Source organism: Elephas maximus, chromosome 21, assembly GCF_024166365.1.
Source record: "Elephas maximus indicus isolate mEleMax1 chromosome 21, mEleMax1 primary haplotype, whole genome shotgun sequence".
NCBI classification, from domain to species: domain Eukaryota; kingdom Metazoa; phylum Chordata; class Mammalia; order Proboscidea; family Elephantidae; genus Elephas; species Elephas maximus.
This window is the reverse complement of record NC_064839.1, coordinates 47221632-47246468: the sequence shown is the minus strand read 5'-3', so window position 1 is coordinate 47246468 and position 24837 is coordinate 47221632. Positions and strand designations below refer to the sequence as shown.

Here is a 24837-nt window from a genome sequence, read left to right as displayed (position 1 = left end):
CGCTGACCCTGTACTCTGCCAAGCATGATGTCCTTCTTCAGGGACTCACCCTTCTGACAACATGTCCAAAGTATGTAAGATGCAGTCTCGCCATCCTTGCCTCTAAGGAACATTCTGGCTGCACTTCTTCCAAGACAGATTTGTTCGTTCTTTTGGCAGTCCACAGTATATTCAATATTCTTCGCCAACACCACAATTCAAAGGCATCAACTCTTCTTCGATCTTCCTTATTCATTGTCCAGCTTTCACATGCATATGATGTGATTGAAAATACCATGGCTTGGGTCAGGCGCACCTTAGTCTTCAGGGTGACATCTTTGCTCTTCAACACTTTGAAGAGGTCCTTAGCAGCAGATTTGCCCAATGCAATGCGTCTTTTGATTTCTTGACTGCTGCTTCCATGGCTGTTGATTGTGGATCCAAGTAAAATGAAATCCTCGACAACTTCAATCTTTTCCCCGTTTATCGTGATGTTGCTCATTGGTCCAGTTGTGAGGATTTTTGTTTTCTTTATGTTGAGGTGCAATCCATATTGAAGGCTGTGGTCTTTGATCTCCATTAGTAAGTGCTTCAAGTCCTTTTCACCCTCAGCAAGCAAGGTTGTGTCATCTGCATAACGCAGGTTGTTAATGAGTCTTCCTCCAATCCTGATGCCCCGTTCTTCTTCATATACTCCAGCTTCTCGGATTATTTGTTCAGCATACAGATTAAATACGCATGGCAAAAGAATACAACCCTGACGCACACCTTTCCTGACTGTAAACCAATCAGTACCCCCTTGTTCTCTCCAAACTGCCTCTTGATCTATGTAAAGGTTCCTCATGAGCACAATTAAGTGTTCTGGAATTCCCATTCTTTGCAGTGTTATCCATAGTTTGTTATGATTCACACAGTCGAATGCCTTTGCATAGTCAAGGTAAACATCCTTCTGATATTCTCTGCTTTTAGCCAGGACCCATCTGACATCAGCAATGTTATTCCTGGTTCCACGTTCTCTTCTGAAACCAGCCTGAATTTCTGGCAGTTCCCTGTCGATATACTGCTACCGCCGTTTTTGAATAATCTTCAGCAAAATTTTCCTTGTGTGTGATATTAATGGTATTGTTCTATAATTTCCACATTCGGTTGGATCACCTTTCTTGGGAATAGGCATAAATATGGATCTCTTCCAGTCAGTTGGCCAGGAAGCTGTCTTCCGTATTTCTTGGCATATACGAACGAGTGAGCACCTCCAGTGCTGCATCTGTTTGTTGAAACACCTCAATTGATATTCCATCAATTTCTGGAGCCTTGTTTTTCGCCAATGCCTTCAGAGCAGCTTGGACTTCTTCTTTCAGTACCATCGGTTCCTTATCATATGCCACCTCTTGAAATGGTTGAACATCGACTAATTCTTTTTGGTATAATGACTCTGTGTATTCCTTCCATCTTCTTTTGATGCTTCCTGCATCATTTAATATTTTCCCCATGGAATCCTTCACTATTGCAACTCAAGGCTTGAATTTTTTCTTCAGTTCTTTCAGCTTGAGAAACGCCGAGCGTGTTCTTCCCTTTTGGTTTTCCATCTCCAGCTCTTTGCACACGTCATTATAATACTTTACTTTGTCTTCTCGAGAGGCCGTTTGAAATCTTCAGTTCTTTTACTTCATGAATTCTTCCTTTTGCTTTAGCTGCTCGACGCTCAAGAGCAAGTTTCAGAGTCTCCTCTGACATCCATCTTGGTCTTTTCTTTCTTTCCTGTCTTTTCAGTGACCTCTTGCTTTCTGCATGGATGATGTCCTTGATGTCATTCCACAACTCGTCTGGTCTTCGGTCACTAGTGTTCAATGCGTCAAATCTATTCTTCAGATGGTCTCTAAATTCAGGTGGGATATACTCAAGGTCGTATTTTGGCTCTTGTGGACTTGCACTGATTTTCTTCAGTTTCAGCTTGAAGTTGCATATGAGCAATTGATGGTCTGTTCCACGGTTGGCCCCTGGCCTTGTTCTAACTGATGATATTGAGCTTTTCCATTGTCTCTTTCCACAGATGTAGTCAATTTGATTTCTGTGTGTTCCATGTGTATAGTTGCTGTTTATGTTGGTGAAAGAAGGTATTTGCAATGAAGGTATTTCCCCCACATGTCTGTCAGTTTGTCGTACTATGGGGGCTTGTGTGTTGCTGTGATGCTGGCAGCTATGCCACTAGTATTCAGATACCAGCAGGGTCACCCATGGAGGACAGGTTTCAGCTGAGCTTCCAGACTAAGAAAGACTACGAAGAAGGACCCGGCAGTCTACTTCTGAAAAGCATTAGCCAGTGAAAACCTTATAAATAGCAGTGGAACATTGTCTGATATAATGCTGGAAGATGAGCCCTCCAGGTTGGAAGACACTCAAAAGATGACTGGGGAAAAAGCTGCCTCCTCAAAGTAGAGTCAATCTTAATGACTTGGATGGAGTAAAGCTTCTGCGACCTTAATTTGCTGATGTGGCATGACTCAAAATGAGAAGAAACAGCTGCAAACATCCATTAATAATCGGAACCTGGAATGTACAAAGTATGAATCTAGGAAAATTGGAAATAATCAAAAATGAAATGGAATGCATAAGCATCAATATCCCAGGCATTAGTGAGCTGAAATGGACTGGTATTGGCTATTTTGAATTGGACAATCATATAGTCTACTATGCTGGGAATGACAACTTGAAGAGAAATGGTGTTGCATTCATCGTCAAAAAGAACGTTTCAAGATCTATCCTGAAGTACAACGCTGTCAGTGATAGAATAATATCCATACGCCTACAAGGAAGACCAGTTAATACAACTATTATTCAAATTTATGCACCAAGCACTAGGGCCAAAGATGAAGAAATAGAAGATTTTTATCAGCTGCTACAGTCTGAAATTGATCGAACATGCAATCAAGATGCATTGATAATTACTGGCGATTGGAATGCAAAAGTTGGAAACAAAGACGAAGGATCAGTAGTTGGAAAATACGGCCTTGGTGATAGAAACAATGCAGGAGATTGAATGATAGAATTTTGCAAGACCAACGACTTCTTCATTGCAAATACCTTCTTTCACCAACCATCTGTGCTACCCAGGGCCAAAATAACTTTATGCCATTGCTAATTTAAGTAATGTTTTCTAAAGCGTCATATGAAACACCTGCTTTTACATAACACTTTTATTTTTGATATGATTGCACATTGTAATTCTAAACTGCATGAATTTCAAAGCTGGGAACATCACAGCTCGAAGAAACTTTGTGTTCCAGGTATGGTCACACAGCTTACTGGTGGTTAAGAACCATTGATTTTTGTTCTTCTAGCTCAAGTAAATGCTCCTCTACTAAATTCTTAGAAACAGCTACATATGAAAGATTGGGGAACAATAAGGGCAGATATAAGACGTACTCCTTACCATAGTCTTGAAAGCTAGACCTACACTGAAAACGTCATCACGTAGAGATAATAAGTTCATTATCTTTAAAAGGCTTTGAGTCACTCTATACCACCCTGAAATTACACATTACTTGACCCTGTGTTTAGGTAAAATTTGCCACAGAACCATACCTGCTGAGAGAACTCCATGGTTAATTCTTGGCATGCTTAAAGGGGCCAGTTCAATCCAAAGCTGCCTATTAGGGTCATAAAGAGGGCACATACATCGCATCGCTGCTGTTGGTTTCCGTGAACTGAGGAAATAATTGGTGAGCAATTAATATGTTTTATAATTTGCTTATAATAACTATTACTGGTTTTACTGCTAGTAAAGAATGTTTAAAACATTTAATAATCAATGCTTCAGATGCGAAAAAAATACTATGAAGTCTTATTTACATAAAAATACCTCCTCCCTTATATTTTTTTCAAGCAGCTTGCACCCATACTTACACTCTTTCTTCTCCACCAACAGTCACAATACATTCAGAGTAACCCCGCGGTTTGAAATTTGCTAGCATTGCCTCTCCTTGCTGTGGCTGGCTGAGTGGTATATTGCTACACTCTTTGACAATTTCTCGTACTAACGGTTCATTCAGCATCTGTTCCCGTAAATAACTGGAGTCTAACCCTGAAACCCATAGTGCTGACATAACATCCTTCATGTGGACCTGCAGAATAGGAATGAAAAGATGGGGTATAAAAATGGACAATGAAACACGTAATTTTTAGAATACACATTTCCCACTAATAGAAAACAAACCGTTAACAGAGTTATAAGTGTAAGTACTGTCTGAATATGCTTTCCTGGCCTTTCCTCTTTCTACTTTCTATAGCTTTTATAAATAAGTTTAATGTTTTAAAATCATCAATTTGGACTTAATTTAATGTATAACTGCAAAGTTTCAGGAAGCTTTCTTTATACCATAAAGGGTTCCCAGAACAAACAGAAAACAGGGTAAACTCTGCTATAATTTGCTTTATTTCACATATTTGCATGTACGAGGATTAAATCACATTTATAGGAGAATTAAGTACAGTAATAGCTTGATACAATATGGTAAACTTAGATAATGAAAATGTCTCAACATTAACCCTATGAGAAAACAGAAAAGCCCAAGTTCAAAAAAATCCTCTAAGTACTATCCAATCATTTCTGTAGTAACTACTGTTCAACACTACATGTATAATATGACCTACATACTTTTACTGCTCTATCACTAAATTTGAATCAACTGAGAATCTACATACATAAGGTAGCACTCTTTAAACTTTGATGTTTACTAATTGATATATTCAGAATATTTTTCTTCGTTCTGAAACAGTACATCTTAAGGTCTACTCTTCCATACATGGAGTAATAAAGCCAACAGCTTTTTAACAGCATAAAGTTCAGACTAACCAAAAGACAAAGAGCTGCCTCTTGTTCCCCCAGCAACCAGATGACCTTAAGCATCCTGGTCACTTTAGGGCAGGAAGAGGTTAAAGGCAGAAGCTATCCAATACGCAGCATTTCCTATAGTGGTCTCAGGTGAGTGGCAGCAATGGAAACTTCTGTCTGCTATCCTAATTTACCCAACCAACATGGGAAACGGAATACTACCTGTACTAAGAATGAGATGACCACAAACATGGTCTCTAAATGTACATACTCATAGGCTTACAGAATTATAAATCTAGAAGGTAATCATTAAAATGTTAATAGCTATCAAGAAAAGTTAGCAATGTAATTATAAATTTTGAAAACTACTCTCTAATACTTAACATCTTTCCTAGTTTTAATATAGTAAGAGTAGCTAGTCCCTTACTTATAAATATTAGGATTAAAGTCCATGATTTTGCTCCCTCCTCCAATGTACGACCAATCCAAATCTAAAATCTGATATTCTCTAAGATCCCTCCTTCTCAGGCTGTCACTCACTCTTGGAACTGCACTGCTACGAAAACTTTAGAGCATTCCCCCGGTATCGAGCGCTCCAGGGGACAGCCCACAACTTGGACACAGGACTCCCACCCCCCAGCCAAAGCTCGATCTACCACCATCAGAGTCCCTGTAGGAATTAGCCCAATGATGTGGGGGAGCGAGATGTTAAAATTAAGGGTGGGGCACAGCATTTCTATAATCTCCATCTTAAACTTGAAGTATACTCTTTTGTTAAAAATAACAAGTATAATATTTTCAGTGAAAGAGAGGAAGACCCTCAACAAGATGGACTGACATAGTGCCTGCAACAATGGGCTCAAGCATAACAACGATTATGATGATGGCACAGGACTGGGCAGTGTTTCGTTCTGTTGTACACAGGGTCGCTATGAGTCAGAACCGACTTGACAGAACCTAACAACACATCGTAAATTAAGTGAGCTTTGGTGAACTAGCCTGGAAAACCAAGCATATTAATGATTCTATAGAAAGATTCTATTAAGCCTACTATTTATAAGTAAGGGACTAGCTACTCTTACTATATTAAAACTAGGAAAGATATTAAGTGTTAGAGAGTAGTGACACCTTTTAGATCACCACCTTGTAAGCCAAAGATAAAACATCGTCATTTACATTAAAAAAATAAATTATAAAAAGGACAAAGTTAAACCCTCTTATAAACTATAGATACCTTTCTTATTTCTGTATCATGTGCTATCCACCGAATGACTGCTTCAAATACGTATCTTTCGTTGCCAACATTTAACTTCTCTAGAGAAATTACTTCTTTAAGCTTTTGAGGACTCAGTTCTAGGAATTCTTCTGTGCTACTGACATCGCGGAAGTGAGTTTCCAGGTATTCTGTAGCAAGGTAATGTACATGGTGCAGGCAGTAATGTAGTGCAAAGTCACGGATGCCGATACAGTTCTCAGCAGCAATACAACCTTCTAAAAACTCACAGCACAGAGTTTTAAGGTCTGTTAGCAGTAGCAGATCAGCCGCCTGTACAACATCTTGGATTGTGTCTTCACTTAGCCTGATCTGTAAGAGTATCAGAAATATTTTATATTTAAATTTATATAGTTTAAAACCCAAACCAATGATATACTGGCTAAACCACAAGAAGTTTCCCTTTTGGTAGGTCAGGGATGATCGAGTATTGGCAATTTCATACGGTCCAACCTAATACGTTTTTTAAAGTCTGAGGGGACACCAAAGTACCGTTTAACAACATAAGCAGCGTTGACCCTGTCAGCTTTCCTAGCTCCTTCTGTGCTACATCAACGTTATCTACCAACAGTCCTCCTAATGGGAACTAACTGTCCATGACGCTCACTTCTAACTAAGAAAAACTTCAAATAATTTAAATGCTTGGGAACTCTGTGATAAACTGAAAATCACTTTTTAAAATACCAGCACCAGAATTGTTGAAAATCTTGCCTTCAAATAATACTAAGTTCGCTCTTCTGCCTTGGTAAGAGAATGGTACGGTGAACTGAATTTAAGTTCATGGAGGAAAAAGGGGTCTACATTGCCTCAGAATCCTCATTCTGAATACCAAAACATGGTATGTAGTGTAACAGATAAAATTTGGTCTCAAAACTACTTTTTGGGATAAATCCATAATGGTAGATTTTTTTTTTTCCCACTCTTTATGAACTTTTCCTTTTCCTTAACTTTGCTCAATTTTCTGATAGATGCTTCTTCCTCTACCAACTTGATGGTATTTCCATGCATCAGGGAGGTAATATAAAGAAACAGGCCTATGAAATATTCCCACAATCCCAAATGGTCCAGACTCTCCCAAGAATGTGCAGGTACGGTACTTCACCTGTATTCAGAAATATAAAGGAGAGACTTCATAGTAGAGTACAAGAAACATTTTTATCACTTTTTTGTCATAGATATAAAAAACGTATAATTGCCAAACACCTTAGAAACTGGGCAACAAAACTGGAAAGAATATATTGAGTAAGCCACAAGGGAAAATTTCCTGTTTACCTGACTTATTAAATTTAAACACAAGAGAGCAAATAGCTGTAGACTATTCAAATATAAGCATGTGGAAAAACATTAAATTGCATCTCACTAAAACCAAATTGGAGCCCCGCTGGCACAGTGGTTAAGAGCTCCAGCTGCTAACCAAAAGGTCAGCAGTTTGAATCCACCAGCTGCTCCTTGGAAACGCTATGGGGCAATTCTATTCTGTCCTATAGGGTCGCTACGCGTCGGAATCGACTTGATGGCAACAGGTTTAAAACTAAATTACCAAATCAGGATTTTGTTATAACTTAGGATGCAATCGTGGTTTTAAATTTAAATTGGGAACAAAAGATATTAATCTGCAAATAAGGTTTCAAGTCTCACATACAAGTCTGACCATGAATATGCTCTTCACTGGCTTATAACTGCTTGTTATAAAAATAATTGCTACTTGATTTTGAAGTTAGAAAAGAGGTTGGTTCTAAGCCTGGTTTTGTGATGCTACAGAGTATCTCCAGTTATTTTAAGGGCTGCCCCCAAATTCATTTATTCTAACAATCACACACAGGGCTATACCTTTACACCAACACAACCACCCATCTAGCATTTAGAGAAAAGAGAAGGGAATAGTAGCATGAAATGAAACAAACAAAAAACTCTAAAAAGGGTGACAATCAGTAAGTTTGACTCTGGACAGAATGAAAATATTCAGAGAGCAGCAAGCAATACACTTTGAATACTTAAAAATATGTAAAAGAAATAGCCCTTACAAAAACGAAAAGATAAAACAAAGAACGATAAAGAAGGAATCAAGGACAGTACAGAGACCAAGATCTCAAAAAGCACAAAGATCAAACCCATTCCCACACAACCAAATATGAGATATACTAACCTCTTGCTTCCATTTAAAAAACTAGCTCTGACTCAAACCTACGGTTTTTCTTAAGAATATCCTCATGCTATACTTTAAATCACATAGTCGGGGTGGGGGAGTAAGAGGAGGGCAAAGGAAAAGAAAGACGTCTTATCAGTTATCGCATTCTTCCCTGGGTATCATTAACTCCCACAAAACATAAGTGCGTACCCTATACTCCCTAGCGAAGGGAAATCAGGAAGAAAGAATAGGGGTGGGAACCAGAACAAGGCATCATGATACAACAGGGAACCCTGTTACCAGTGTGAATCCCATTTCTTGGGAACAAGCTATAGGAAACTCTTTATCTCTAGGAAGTAATCCCCAGTGCCCAAGGAAGCGCCTATTTCCATGCTATGTAGACAGAACAAGTTCCCCAATAGTGTGGGTACAAAGCAAGAGTGGATTGAAGATGTAAAAACAAAAAGACAGCAGTGAAAAAAGCATCCTATGTTCTTCATATCTCATACTGGAAGGGAAAGCTCAGAATGATCAAAACAAAAACTAGGATTTAGGTGTAAGATCTTAGTCTGCTTCTCTTCTAAGAGGAGAGCCCCAGAAGAACAGTTGGGTTGCCATTACCGGTAGGAGACACTAGTCAAGCACACAATGACAAGATGAAGAAGGTAGAGACTGTGTTACTTTGCCGTACAGTGAGTGAAAGGAGACCCTCACCCTGAGCTTGAGAAGCCTCTACTTAGGTCTTCCTTCCTTTGTTTCTCATCATACCTGCCCACTGAAGATGTAATCCAGGATCTCTTTCATAACCATTACCGATATCCCTTCAAGTTCAATCTTATAAGTTGATCCATCATCTTTTGGAGGGTTATAGTTTAACTTTGTCCTAAGAAAGGGGAAAAAAAGTAAAATTTCTATGAAAGAGCGGAAATAGCTAGATATTTATGCACGAAATACTCTAAAGTATATGATACTTAGCAGTAGATGAACCCCCACCTAGAAAATTTAGTTTGTTAATTTTAGATCGATCCATTTTTTATAACTTTCCACTATAAAATACTTTTTCCAGGATTGTTTAGAATACTACTTCTTGAAAAGCAAAACAAAAGAGACAACCAAGAAACTAAGGTCCATGTAAGCATGAATATCTCTATTTCACCTTGGAAATCCCATCCCACTTAGGCTTATTTTTTTCTTGTCCTTTGATTATCTAATTATTTTCAATAATGTAACACAGACTCCACAAACCTACCACACAGGATAAAGGCTAGGACCTTGAAAATAACCTGCTTCTCACCAAATGGTCTTTTCCCATCAACTCATTCCTCTGCATCACCATGTGAGGTAACAATTGTCCTAAATCTTGTGTTCAATTCCCATTGCTTTTTTTCATTACTGCATCTATAAAATCTTTATACATTTCCAATTTTAAGTTGTTCTTAATTAAAAAAAACATTTCATGCTGTATTAATCTTTTGGGGCTAACTTTTTTCATTTAATAGAACACCTGTGGACCCACAAACTCCAAAACATTTGAACCTGTCAAACTTCTTAATTTTCACCAATCAAATGAAATATGGTATCTCATCGTGGTTGTGATCTGCATTTCCCTTAGCACCAAGATGTTGATCTCTTCTTATGTTTATGGCCATATGTGTTTCCTCTTCTGTGAAGCACCTGTTGGGACCATCAGCCTTACCCCCCACCTTTGCATCTAAAATGCTGGAAGCCAGACCTATATACCCCCACAAGAAATTAGAAGACTCTTTGGCGGATTTGATCAGCCCAAAAAGATTTAAAGATATCGACATTAATCTGCTCCAACAAAATGATCCAGCTTGATCATGCTACAGTGAAACCCACAATCAGCAAGTCTAACCTATGGGCTCCCAAGCTTCCATTATCTTTCGGAGCAGCACTTCTGAAACTTCTTCATGTCACACCATGTGCAGCAAATGTAGTATTACTCTGGGATAAAGAGATGAAACTGTCTGAAGGTCAGGGGACAGATTACGGATCCAGCCTCCTCAGATGCTGCCCAGCTACTCTGAAAACTGATCCATCAATTCTTTCACACACCTGCAACAAAATTGTTTGGCACACTGTTAAGGAGCTTTGTTTTAGAGCCCCACTCTTTAAATTGAGCAAACAGGAATCACTAGATATCTGATAAAGAGGAAAGACAGAAACAAAAATAAACAGAAAAACAGCAATTTGGAGGAAACAAAGATTATGTAAAATGAAAAGTCCAAGTGTCATGAATTGAATTGTGTCCCCAAAAAACATGTCAACTTAGCTGACCCATGATTCTCAGCATTGTGTGATTGTCCACCATTTTATGTGATTTTCCCATATGTTGTAAATCCTATCACTGTGATGTAGTAAGATGGATCAGCAGCAGTTATACTGATGAGGTCTACAAGATTAGGTAGCGTCTTAAGCCAATCTCTCTTGAGATATAAAAGAGAGAAGCGAGCAGAGAGACTTGGGGACATTATACCACCAAGAAAGCAGTGCCAGGAGCAGTGCATGTCCTTTGGACCTAAGGTTCCTGCGCTGAGATACTCCAAGACCAAGGTAAGATCAATGACAAGGACCTCCCTCCAGAGCCCACAGAGAAAGAAAGACTTCCTCTGGAGCTGACGCCCTGAATTTCGACTTGTAACCTACTAGACTGTAAGAGAATGAATTTTTCTTTGTTAAAGCCATCCACTTCTGGTATTTCTGTTATAGCAGCACTAGATGACTAAGACATTCAAGTAAAAAAGAAAAGCTCTTATTAATATTCCCAGAGAGAAAAGAGAGGCTATGATACCTATGAAACAAGAATAAGAGGCTATAAAAAAGGAGCATTTAGATAACAACAACAAAACAAAAATTTTAATGACTACAAAAAAAAGGTTTTGCTTTTTTTTTTAATGTAACAGAAGGATCAAAATAAAAAGCAGTTGAGGAAATATCCCAGAACCAAGCAAAAAGACAATGACTGAAAATAGGAGAGACAAATTAAGAAAACTGGAAGATCAGTCCAGAAGGGTGAACATCTGAAAAACAGGGACGTCCAAAAAAAAGAGAAGACTACTAAGGAAGTGTCCATAATAAAGGACGAAAAGAGACCCAGTCCAATGTACATCATAATACGCCATGATAATGAATATAAACATTCTTACTTACGAGCTTCCAGAAAAACAAAACAAAACCAAACAAAAAAACAGGTTACATAAAAAGGAATAGGAATCAGAATGATTTCAAACTTCTCAATGGAAATTAAACAGCAATGGAGAAATACCTTCAAAATTCTGAAGGAAAATTATTTCCTGCCTAGATTTTCATAATCAAACTATCAGTCAAATATTAGGATAGAATAAAGACATTTTCAGCTATACAAGGTCTCAAAATAATTTACCTCCCATGCAACCTTTCTCAGGATGTTGCTGGGAAATGTGCCCCACTACAACAAGAATGTAAATTAAGAAAGGAGCCACGGTGGTCCAACGGTTAAGAAGAGCTCGGCTGCTAACTGAAAGGCTGGTGTTTTCAATCCACCCAGCGGCTCCGCAGGAGAAAGAGCTGGCAGTCTGCTCTTGTAAAGATTACAGCCTAGAAAACCCTATGAGGCAACTGTACCTGTCACTTGTGGTTGCTATAAGTCGAAAATCAACTTGACAGCACACAACAACAGCAGCTAATAAAGAAGTTTATATCATTCAAAGTTTTATATCCATGAAAGAGAGCTACATCTTTCTAAAGTAACTACATAGGGCCAAAGCAATCTGTTCGGTACACATAGCCTCTTCTTACTGGTTTCCAAATTGCTGAAAAAATCTAACACATCTAAGTGCCATAACAAACAACCCAGATAATCAGGCCTGGTCCTCTTCTTCCAAGAATCATTTTAGACATTACTGAACAGGATGTAGCAGTAATACAGAATGAGTCTAAGTGGCTTTTCCCCTTCTGATATAAAAGCTTGGCGGCAATAAAAGCAAGGGAACATACCCAAATACAGTGCAAGAGAATGTACTGTTCAAGAAGTCAAGATCTGCAGAAATTCTGGGGTGATTCATGAGCATTACTCATACGGTTTCAGATGACTCACGTCACCCCAAATCGTCTAGCTACCAAGCGCAGGCTCTGAGGTGCATGGAGAGGGGCTTGGGCTCTCCACGTCACTCGCCCACTCACACCAAACTAATAATTCTTGTTCATGTAGGGGTTTTGTTTTTGTTTTAAGAGTACAGATGATGCCCCTTTCCTTTCTGTCTTCATGAACTCCTAAAAACCACTTCAAAAATGGAAATTTTCAGTTCCCCTTCAACTGAACTAGGTTTAGTTTTACAGTTAATGTTTGCATTGCCAGATGACATCATTTCACGCAGGCCTTGATGGCACTGATGGCACCCTTTTATGGGTGGGAAACAGGACCCCATGCACCTTGCAGTTCCTGCCATCCAAGAATTCCAGCTACATGGGAAGAAAAGTACTTACAAGGATTTGGGATGGCTGACTAGAGACCTCAGAGGGGAGCCCAAAGAAACCTTCAGGTAAGAGGTAGGATCTGAACCAGGTGTCACAAACCTCTATTTATGCCTCCCTTTTTTTTTTTTCCTCCCCAGCACCAGGACTTAAATGGGCTAACAAACACTGGGGCTCTTTCCATGTGACAAAGGAGGGCACAAGGAGTACTGAGGAGAGGAAACAACAAGAAGGCACAGGTATGACAGACACGGCATGGTCTGTCTAGGAAACTGCCACCAGCCTGGAATCGGCACCCTTAGAGCAAAGATTACACAGCAGGAGGCAGTGAGGAGAAAGGAGAAGTAGGGTCTGGGGCCACACTCCCCCTGTGACTAGTCTGATGGAGCTGAGCTTGCTAAGACTGGCATTCTAACTGAGGTTAAAAACTTTTCTTTCATTATTCCCTTTATTTTCCCTCTATTCATTTCTCTCCCTCTCTCCCCAAGTCTTTTTACTCTCACAGATTATGTTTTTTACTTACTTACAATCCCTTTTTATATTCCTCACACAGATCCTGAACTATTCACAATTTGAATGGATTTCATGAGTAAAAACTCTGGCTTTCCAGAATCTGCGGGGGAACTTTCATAAAGGCAGATTTCTGGGTCCCATCCCAGACCAACTAAGCCAGGTCCAGGACTGTGTCTGCTTCCAATAACCCAGGCTATTCTGATACGTTCCCCCTGCCTGGATGATCTCTCCACCTCCACTCCCACATTCTCCACTCCCACATTCACTGAATTCAGGTCTCTAACCCAGTAATGCCTCCAAAGGACAACCCCCCACCTCCCCTCCTGTTTTGTTTTTCTTTATAGAATTTACCACCATCTCATAAATTGTATTTGTTTAACGTCAAAATTCACAAAAATAGGGACTCTGTCTTGTTTACTGCTCTATCCCCATACCTAATAAAGTGCCTGGCACTGAATGGGCACTGATAAATACTTATTGATGTGGAAAATGAACATGCAGCCAGGTTAGGGGACCAATGGATTTCAAAACTACAACGTCTAGTGCTGTTTTCATTTCCCCCTAGAACAAAATGACAATTACTGTTCAGGAATTCCATTATTAAAAAGTTGATCAGTTTTGCATTTTCCTCCTCTACATCCCACTAGTTCATCTGCAATAAGGGGAAATGAAGGCCTTCCCTCCATATCCAATCCTGGGTCTGCCGTATAGTCAGCAATACAAGTACCTAATGCTCACATGTTAATTATTCCAAAGCGACCCAACTGTCACGCTGCAGTGATATGCCTCTGCTATGGCAGAGATGTAAACCATCCTGCGAGGCTGCGAGGCAGCATGAGGGTGTGCGTGTGAACTGCCGGCCTTGCTGCCCGGCACCACACCTCACTGCTTCTCTGTGCTCTACTCGCCATCCCTGGTGCCCTGCATGGGAAAATCACGAGTCACAATGTCTGGTAATGTTTCAGAAGAATAGAGGGTTTACTGTTCATGAGTCATCCGCCAGCCAACATGGTGATGAAGCTGAGGCAGAGCAACTTAGGAGAAGCCATGGCCACAGTCCTTTCCATTTCTGACAACCTCCCATTTTCCCAACTATATAATATAGTTGAATTCTTGATATCACATTATACACTTCGAAGATGAAATCTAGCGATTTATCTGTAGATTTGCTCTAAATAACCATGTTCAATTACATCAGTATCTAAAAGAAATCAAAGAAGAGCAAACATACACCTTTAAGAGTCACGTGATTTGATAAATCAATGTTAGCTCAGAAAAGATTGTTTCCTGAAAGAGAACATAAAAGTGTAGATTTACAAGGAATGAGAGAACACAAGGAGAACAGCAAGGCTACAGTAGAGTATATGGGGTGAGGAGGGTGAGGACAAGGGGAGGCAAAACAGCTCAAGGAAAGTTCTGCAGCGTATGAACGTGTTTGACGCATATAGGAGGGCAGGCAGCACACAGAGAATTACCACAGAGGTTGTGGATACGTACAAGTAGTATTAATTGCACCAAGCAGAACCTGGCAATTCCTAGAGGGGGCGTTATGAAGTGCAACCAATAAAAACTACAGTGGTAGACAGTGGGTTTGTTTCATATTGCTAGTCCCTTCACTGTATCAGCTGCAATACTAGGTACGAGATATGGATTCAGATATCAAAGTTTAACTAGTCTGTAGCCCATGCCCTTGAGGAACTGACAAACTATCACTTCTAACCATGATCTTAATGTCAACAAATTGTAACAAATAACGTTTAGGAGTTTGGATTTTAAGCCTCTAGCATCATGTTCTGCTATACAATGTATCCATTAGTTCCAAAATAAATTCCTGTTTTTCCAGCCCACTCAAAGTCTATTCCTCTTCCAGGATGTCCTCATCTTATAAAATAGTACTATTTTCTACTCAATTACTTAAACCTAAAATTTAGGGATCTAACTAATAAATACAGAAGGCATGACTGAGCTTGAAAATCATCAGTGGATGCTAACGCTAGTGAGTGAAAGTTTGATGACAAGTAAAATATTCACATAGTCTCAAAATATCCCCCCCCCCAAAAAAAACTTATTAATTACAAAGAGAAAAACAGTAGAGAAACTTGGTGGGCACCATACGTAACCATGTGATCAAATTAGACACTGCCAATATTAGGACAAACATCATGTGCCTCCTGATACGGCGTACTGAGGAGGACACACCACCACTTCTGCGGTATTCTTGTCAAAAATGCATAACCTCAATCTAATCGTAAGAAACCAAACAAACCCAAACAAATGTGGGACATTGTACAAAATAACAGAGCAGTATGCATCAGATGTGTCAAGGTCATGAAAGACACAGAAAGACTGAGGAACTGTCACAGATTTGGGGAGACATAACAAGTAAACCAGTGTAAACACTGGGTATCGGGTGCTATGCTAAGTACAAAGGCGGGCAAAGGGTCAGCTTTCTGGAGGGAGTTGTCAGAGAAAATTTCACTGAGGTGGCAGTTCAGCTAGTGTCAGTAGATTATTTTATCGGCATACCAGAAGGGAGAAGGGAGTTTACTAACGGGGACAGCAATGGCACTGAACAGTAATTCAAGCAATAGGAGAAAGCAAGCAATTAAGCAAGGCTAGAGAACAGCATGCATGCACGGGAGGAGGATGGGAAGAATGGAAGGTGGAGCGAGGGCTGCAGCTGGGGGACCTGTACACCATACAGTGGAATTTAGACTTCACCTTGAGGGATGGAGTCGCTCACTAGGAGCTCCTTTTACTTACAACTTTTTATTCTGAAATTAGCTTAGATTTAATAGAACAGTTTTTTTAAAATGGTACAGCGTTCCTATATATTCTTTATCCAGCTTCTACTAATATTAACAATTTATGTAATCTTAATAATCAAAACTAAGAAATTAATATCAGTGCAATTCTATTAAAGAAACTACAGACTTTATTCAAATTCTACAGTTTTTCCCCCAATGTCCGTTCTCCGTCTGGGATCCAATCTAGGGTCCTAAACTGTTCTTAGTTGTTGCTGCCTCTAATCTGTGACAGTTTCTCAGTCTTTCTTGGCCTTTCATGACCTTGATACTTCTAAGAAGCACTAGTCGATTCTTTTGTACAATGTCCCTCAACATGGGTTTGTTTGATTTCTTAAGATTATACTAGGTTATGCAGTTTTAGCAGAAATATCATCAAAATGATGTCATGCCCTTCTCCCATCAGGGAGAGCATGTTGTCAGTATGTCTTATTACTGGTGATGTTAACCGTAGTCACTTGGTTAAGAGGGTTTTCTCTACTGTAAAGATACTACTCTTCCCTTTGTAACAAATAAACATCTTGGAGGAGATAATTTGAGAATATAGACATATCCTGTTTCTTCTCATATGCTCGCCCACAATTTTAGCATCTGTTGGTGGGTCTTGCCTGCAGTAGTTATTACTGTAGTGTTCCAGTGGTGATTTTTTATTTCCCTCAAATTCTTCCAGCTCTGACCATTTGGAGCTCCTTCTAGTTGGCTCCTGTGTCCTTTTGAAAAGCTTCTATCTTCTTTTGACCGTGTCCTTAGTTCCTGGCACCACAAGATGCTCCAGGCTCATTTTATATTTTCCCTGCCCCAGCAATGCAATCAACCACATCTCCAAGGACATCTGGGTTTTAAACACCATCCAATTACGTTTTAGAAAAACCACTTTGGCAGCAGCAGTGTGGAAGATGGATGGGGACTGAGCAAGGAGGCCACAGACCAGTTAATAGACTCCTGTTACAATTCAGGAGAAAAATAATGAAAGCTAGAACTTGGGCAGTGGCAGTGGCAATGCTGAAGAGTAGACAGATTCTAGGACTTGAGAGGTAGAAATTCTAGGTCTCTGCATCAATTAGATGCTGAGGGCTGGGGGAAGAGGTGCCATCTCCTACAACTGCCCGGCTTTTACCTCAGGTGTCCGACAGTATGTTAACCAGCACAGCAAATGGTGGACAACCTACCTGGAGGGAGGGGGAGCTGAGCCCACCTGAGTTGAGGGTAGTCCTGTAGAGGGCTGTAGGGTACACAAGCCTAGGACTCAGGAGAGAGGATGAGGCAGCTGCATCATTGGAACAGATGACAATGCCATGGGAGAGAGTGCAGGGTGATGACAGAATCTTGTGTAACATCAACGTACAATAACAGACAGGAGAGGAGCCAGAAAAGCAGCTTGGAGGGGAAATGGGACAAAAGGAGAGCATGGTGTCAAGAAAATGGTCAATAGTGACAAATACGGCAGAGAGGTCAAGTATGACTGACACTTAGTTTTCACTGATTTGGCAACTGTACTCATTGGTGAGTTTTAAAAGAACAGTTTGAATGGAGTGATGAGATAGAAGCACAAATGCAGAGTGAAGAAAATGGAGGAGGTGACACCGTGGACAAGACAGACACTCTTCTTTCAAGAAGCTTGCTTGCAAGCTGAAGGACATGATGCCCTTGTTAGACAAGGATGCACAGTTCATGTGTTTCTAACAGAGGCATTCACTGAACACTGCATATCTCCTAAATGCCAGGCACCGGACAAGGCTCAGCATACTTTTATGCTAGGGAAAGGAGCCAGAGGAGAAGGCAAAAAGAAAGAACACAGGAGAAGAAAGAGGACAGACCAATGTCCCAGGATGAAACAGGAAAATATGTGGGAGGGAAGAGGTTAGCCTTCATTGTTGGCCAATCTTTGCTCTAGAAGACTGGCCATATAAATAATCATTATATGGCATTTACACAGTACTAAAGTGATTTTCAGATTTAAAGTTTATGTGTCCAACCTTTAAAATCTAATACTCTAGATCAGTGGTTGGCAAACTAAGGCCTACAGCTTGTTTCTGTGTGGCCTGCAAGCTCAGGATGATTTTTATATTTTTAAAGTGTTGTTAAAAACAAAGAAGGACATGTGACAAAGACCATACATGGCCCACAAAGCCTAAAATACTTACTACCTGGCGCTTTACAGAAAAAGGTTGCAAACTCCTGCTCTGGATACTTTAATCCACATACAACATTTTAAAAACTAGCCTAACAGATAGGAAAAGAAAAAAAAATTTTTTTTTTGAGAGATCACTTGCAAAAGCGACAAAGCAAGGGTGATAGACCTGAAAAAAAAAATTCAGATCTGCATTGCCAGGGTCTTTATAAAATAGTCTCCTAGCCAATCCCATGGTTTCATGTAACAAGAAGAACAATCCTGTTTCTATCCTCTGACCTGGGAAACAGCCCTCAAAGTGGATTTACTCACACGCACGAAAAATACCAAAAAAAGAAAGAAAAGAAAACCAAAAAGTTTTTCTGATTTGTTCATAGTACCACTACTCAGAAGAATAAACAACTGGAAATTAAAATGTCGAACAGGACAATGATGAAGCAAATTGTAAGGAACAGCAATATGATGTAATAACAGACAGCTCTTCAAAATGATTACCATGGGCATTACATTGAAATAGAAGGAAATATCAAATTAAGTGAGAAGCTGAAGCGTCAATAATACGTACGTACAGGTTACAGTCGTAACACTACACTGAACACACTATTAAGAACCAGAAATTAATTTAGGGTGACATAAATAATTCAACTCTCCAAAGTTTTCTCTATAGATTTTATGTATAAGATAGATGGTCAAAATTTAAATCTAGTTTGTATAATTTTGAAAATAAATCAATAAAGATTACCTCTTAAAAGACAAGGTTTGAAAATGCATGTTAAAACTTTAACATGAGTTCAAAGGCAGAATCATGATGCAGCAACTTGTGACGTAAAAAATTCTTCTAGAATGAAACAAGTCTAATTCCTTGTTCTGGTCACACCCTGACCTTTCAGAAATACACATAAAAGAAAGATGTTCATGTCACAACCTGTCAAACGGCTGCAGATCTTCTTCGTATGTATTATTTTTCAGATGCTATTTAAAAGAGGCTCCTTCTATAACCTTAAGACCCCATGCAAACAGTCATTTCAAGAGTAAGCCCCTTTGCAATGAAGTCCTGATATATGTTCCCACGTGAATGAACCTTGAAAATACCATGCTGATTGAACTAAATCAGTAACAAAAGGACAAATATGAGTCCACTTACATGAAATAGCCAAATTAGGCAAATACATAGAGATCAAAGTTTGCTAGTGGTTACCAGAGGCGGGAGGGAGGGGTGAAAGTGAAGTCACTGCTTAGGGGGCACTGAGTTTCTGTTAATGGTGGTAGAATAATCTGGAAACGGGTGCTGGTAATGGTTGCACAACATGATGAACGTAATCAATGTCATTAAGTTGTACATGTAAAAAATGCTGAATAGGCAAATGTTTCGTTATATGTATTTTTACCACAGAACAATTTTTTTAAAAAAAGAATAACCTTTTAAGAACTGGCCGATCTGGTTCTGTTTTGCTGCAGTATACAAATGGCACTGAACGCTGGAGTGTCCGCAATGCAGAAGCAGATCCACATTTCTATCCACTTCTCATCCTCTCCTTCCCAATGTAAGGAGTTGGAAAAAAGGCTTATGCCTTTCAAAGACAGAAAAAGTGGAACTCCTGCATAAATCCAAAGGGAAAGTAAGAATTTATGTTAATTTACTATCGTCTTTGTATTTGTCCTCTCACAGAAGCGCAAACCAAAGCATTACGGCACTAAGTGAATATAACGAAACTACATTTCTTCTTTTAAAACGCGACAGTGAGAGTAGAAGGAACACCTTCAGCTTCAAACACACTCCCTTCTGGGTTCCCTTTAACAAATGAGGCACTGCCAGCATTAGCTTCACTTTGGCATCTTGAAACTCAATCTTACAACCACCTTTTTGCTTCGGGCACCTCCTTAATTTATAATCTACTGTTATAAACTTCTCCAAACAACTTGAAGCTGAAAATGGCTTCCAAAATCTTGCCAAGGGAATGAATACTTCTCAATTAATTCTTTAGTCATGTAGGAACAAAAGCTCTCTCCTTGGAGCCACTATTCCTGAATAAAGAATTCGGTCCCTTCTTCCACCAAGTTTCTTAGCCCCAGAAATAAACTTTATTGGAACTGATCATACCATCATCTAAAACAACACAAAATTAAAGACATTTTTATAGGTTAAACTAGGCTGTAAAAAGGTTTATTTTGTCACTGTCCCCCAGCCCCTAACAGGTAAGTGTTCAGTTATACTGTATAGTAAAATGTCATAGCAAAAAAATTAATCTTATTTGGAAGTAGTTTATGCAGTACCCTGAGCTCTGACCTCTTAGTTCATCAGAGCTTATGGGTTGCAGTTACCTCCATTCTCTTACATATGGATTCCACTTATGGTTTTAGCGTCTCTGGCCCTGGAAGTAAAAGATGATGGCCTTTTACAAGCACCTAGTCTGTCTATTCTGGGTCTCCCCACTAAACAAAACCTGTTTGATGTGTGCTATGCTCAAGGTACATACCATATACTAAAGAGGCACATAGGAGGGAGTGCATACTTGTCAGAGTTGGAAAAACATTATAGTGGAAGGGACACTTAGACCAGGTCTTCAAGGATGAATATGAATCTATCTGCCAGAATAGGTGGCCAAGAAAGAGAGACCAGAAACATGCAAAAACAGAGGATTAAAATCAAATAAGGGCCCATAGCTACGTGAAGCACTTTGTAGAAATGTAAAGTGAAACCATAAAGCCTTAACTGATCATTCAAGTAGCTCTTCCTCCTTAGGACTCCTATTCCTAGAAGTATTAATACCATTAAAACAGTTTTTGTTCTATACTTTGTTTTTTCACAACTCTAAAAGTTTGAGAATACACATTCTGTACTTTATATATTTTTTAAACTGCCCCTTTTTAATACTCACAGTATTAGGTATAGATTTACAAACATTGTTTACTGATGATGAGGAAGTCAACAGTGAACCTGGCAGTCATCTTTGATCTTCTCTCCTTTTCCTCATCAACAAGTTCTATTGCCAAATACCTCTAATCCAACCATTTCACTCCCAAACCCTGGTCCAGGTCACTTTTATTTCTGCCTGAAAACTGCAGTACCCCTCTTTTTTTTTTTTTTTTTTTAATAATTTTTATTGAGCTTTAAGTGAACGTTTACAAATCAAGTCAGAATGTCACATATAAGCTTATATACACCTTACTCCATACTCCCACTTACTCTCCCCCTAATGAGTCAGCCCTTCCAGTCTTTCCTTTCGTGACAATTTTGCCAGTTTCTAATCCTCTCTACCCTCCTATCTCCCCTCCAGACAGGAGATGCCAACACAGTCTCAAGTGTCCACCTGATACAAGTAGCTCGCTCTTCATCAGCATCTCTCTCCAACCCCTTGTCCAGTCCCTTCCATGTCTGATGAGTTGTCTTCGGGAATGCTTCCTGTCCTGGGCCAACAGAAGGTTTGGGGACCATGACCACCGGGATTCCTCTAGTCTCAGTCAGACCATTAAGTATGGTCTTTTTACAAGAATTTGGGGTCTGCATCCCACTGATCTCCTGCTCCCTCAGGGGTCCTCTGTTTTGCTCCCCGTCAGGGCAGTCATCGGTTGTGGCTGGGCACCAACTACTTCTTCTGGTCTCAGGATGATGTAAGTCTCTGGTTCATGTGGCCCTTTCCGTCTCTTGGGCTCACAGTTATCGTGTGACCTTGGTGTTCTTCATTCTCCTTTGATCCAAGTGGGTTGAGGCCAATTGATGCATCTTAGATGGCCGCTTGTTAGCATTTAAGACCCCAGACGCCACATTTCAAAGTGGGATGCAGAAGGTTTTCATAATAGTATTATTTTGCCAATTGACTTAGAAGTCCCCTTAAGCCATAGTCCCCAGAACCTCCGCCCTTGCTCCGCTGACCTTTGAAGCACTCAGTTTATCCCGGAAGCTTCTTTGCTTTTGGTCCAGTCCAGTTGAGCTGACCTTCCCTGTATTGAGTATTGTCCTTCCCTTCACCTAAAGTAGTTCTTATCTACTAACTGATCAGTAAATAACCCTCTCCCATCCTCCCTCCCTGCCTTCCTTGTAACCACAAAAGTATGTGTTCTTTCCAGTTTATACTATTTCTCAAGATCTTATAATAGTGGTCTTATACAATATTTGTCCTTTTTTTTTTTTTTAACTTTTATTGAGCTTCAAGTAAACGTTTACAAATCAAGTCAGACTGTCACATATATGTTTGTATACGCCTTACTCCATAATCCCACTTGCTCTCCCCCTAATGAGTCAGCCCTTCCAGTCTCTCCTTTCGTGACAATTTTGACAGCTTCCAACTCTCTCTATCCTCCCATCCCCCCTCCAGACAGGAGATGCCAACACAGTCTCAAGTGTCCACCCGATACAAGCAGCTCACTCTTCATCAGCATCTCTCTCCTACCCACTGTCCAGTCCCTTCCATGTCTGATGAGTTGTCTTCGGGAATGGTTCCTGTCCTGGGCCAACAGAAGGTTTGGGGACCATGACCACCGGGATTCCTCTAGGCTCAGTTAGACCATTAAGTACGGTCTTTTTATGAGAATTTGGGGTCTGCATCCCACTGATCTCCTGCTCCCTCAGGGGTTCTCCGTTGTGCTCCCTGTCAGGGCAGTCATCGGTTGTGGCCGGGCACCATCTAGTTCTTCTCGTTTATGTGGCCCTTTCTGTCTCTTGGGCTCATAGTTATCGTGTGACCTTGGAGTTCTTCATTCTCCTCTGATCCAGGTGGGTTGAGTCCAATTGATGCTTCTTAGATGGCCACTTGTTAGCATTTAAGACCCCAGACGCCACATTTCAAAGTGGGATGCAGAATGTTTTCATAATAGAATTATTTTTCCCGTTGACTTAGAAGTCCCCTTAAACCGTGGTCCCCAAACCCCCGCCCTAGCTCCGCTGACCTTTGAAGCACTCAGTTTATCCCAGAAACTTCTTTGCTTTTGGTCCAGTCCAGTTGAGCTGACCTTCCGTGTATTGAGTATTGTCCTTCCCTTCACCTAAAGCAGTTCTTATCTACTAACTAATCAGTAAAAAAACCCTCTCCCACCCTCCCTCCTTCCCCCCCTCATAACCACAAAAGTATGTGTTCTTCTCAGTTTATACTATTTCTCAAGATCTTATAATAGTGGTCTTATACAATATTTGTCCTTTTGCCTCTGATTTCACTCAGCATAATGCCTTCCAGGTTCCTCCATGTTATGAAATGTTTCACAGATTCGTCACTGTTCTTTATCGATGCGTAGTATTCCATTGTGTGAATATACCACAATTTATTTATCCATTCATCTGTTGATGGACACCTTGGTTGCTTCCAGCTTTTTGCTATTGTAAACTGAGCTGCAATAAACATGCGTGTGCATGTATTTGTTCGTGTGAAGGCTCTTATTTCTCTAGGATATATTCCGAGGAGTGGGATTTCTGGGTTGTATGGTAGTTCTATTTCTAACCGTTTAGGATAACGCCAGATAGATTTCCAAAGCGGTTGTACCATTTTACATTCCCACCAGCAGTGTATAAGAGTTCCAATCTCTCCGAAGCCTCTCTAACATTTACTATTTTGTGTTTTTTGGATTAATGCCAGCCTTGTTGGAGTGAGATGGAATCTCATCGTAGTTTTAATTTGCATTTCTCTAATGGCTAATGATCGAGAGCATGTTCTCATGTATCCGTTAGCTGCCTGAATATCTTCTTTAGTGAAGTGCGTGTTCATATCCTTTGCCCACTTCTTGACTAGGTTGTTTGTCTTTTTGTGGTTGAGTTTTACCAGAGTCATACAGATTTTAGAGATCAGGCGCTGGACAGAGATGTCATAGCTGAAAATTCTTTCCCAATCTGTAGGTGGTCTTTTTACTCTTTTGGTGAAGTCTTTAGATGAGCGTAGGTGTTTGATTTTTAGGAGCTCCCAGTTATCTGGTTTCTCTTCATCATTTTTGGTAATGTTTTGTATTCTGTTTATGCCTTGTATTAGGGCTCCTAATGTTGTCCCTATGTTTTCTTCTGTGATCTTTATCGTTTTAGTCTTTATCTTTAGCTCTTTGATCCACTTGGAGTTAGTTTTTGTGCATGGTGTGAGGCATGGGTCCTGTTTCATTTTTTTGCAAATGGATATTCAGTTATGCCAGCACCATTTGTTAAAAAGACTATCTTTTCCCCAATTAACTGACACCGGGCCTTTGTCAAATATCAGCTGCTCATATATGGATGGATTTATATCTGGGTTCTCAATTCTGTTCCATTGGTCTATGTGCCTGTTGTTGTACCAGTACCAGGCTGTTTTGACTACTGTGGCTGTATAGTACGTTCTAAAATCAGGTAGAGTGAGGCCTCCCACTTTGTTCTTCTTTTTCAGTAATGCTTTTCTTATCCGGGGCTTCTTTCCCTTCCATATGAACTTGGTGATTTGTCTCTCCATCACATTAAAAAAAGCCATTGGAATTCGGATCGGAAGTGCATTGTATGTGTAGATGCCTTTTGGTAGAATAGACGTTTTTACTATGTTAAGTCTTCCTATCCATAAGCAAGGTATGTTTTTCCACTTAAGTAGGTCCTTTTTAGTTTCTTGCACTAGTACTTTGTAGTTTTCCTTGTATAGGTCTTTTACATCTTTGGTAAGATTTATTCCTAAGTATTTTATCTTCTTGGGGACTACTGTGAATGGTATTGATTTGGTGATTTCCTCTTCAACGTTCTTTTTGTTGATGTAGAGGAATCCAAGTGAT

The 24837-nt window shown here is 39.8% G+C and overlaps 1 protein-coding gene across 2 annotated transcripts in view; it reads right to left on the bottom strand.

The window, feature by feature from the left end:
* Positions 1–24837, bottom strand: part of GAN (gigaxonin) — an 84717-nt gene that overhangs the window by 46050 nt on the left and 13830 nt on the right. For both annotated transcript variants that reach the window (XM_049864908.1, XM_049864909.1), the window contains 4 exons: positions 8980–9094; positions 6045–6395; positions 3883–4100; positions 3562–3683 (listed from right to left, as the gene is read on the bottom strand). In XM_049864908.1, the coding sequence (XP_049720865.1) occupies positions 3562–3683; positions 3883–4100; positions 6045–6395; positions 8980–9094 (806 nt within the window). The remainder of the gene's footprint in view (positions 1–3561; positions 3684–3882; positions 4101–6044; positions 6396–8979; positions 9095–24837) is intronic.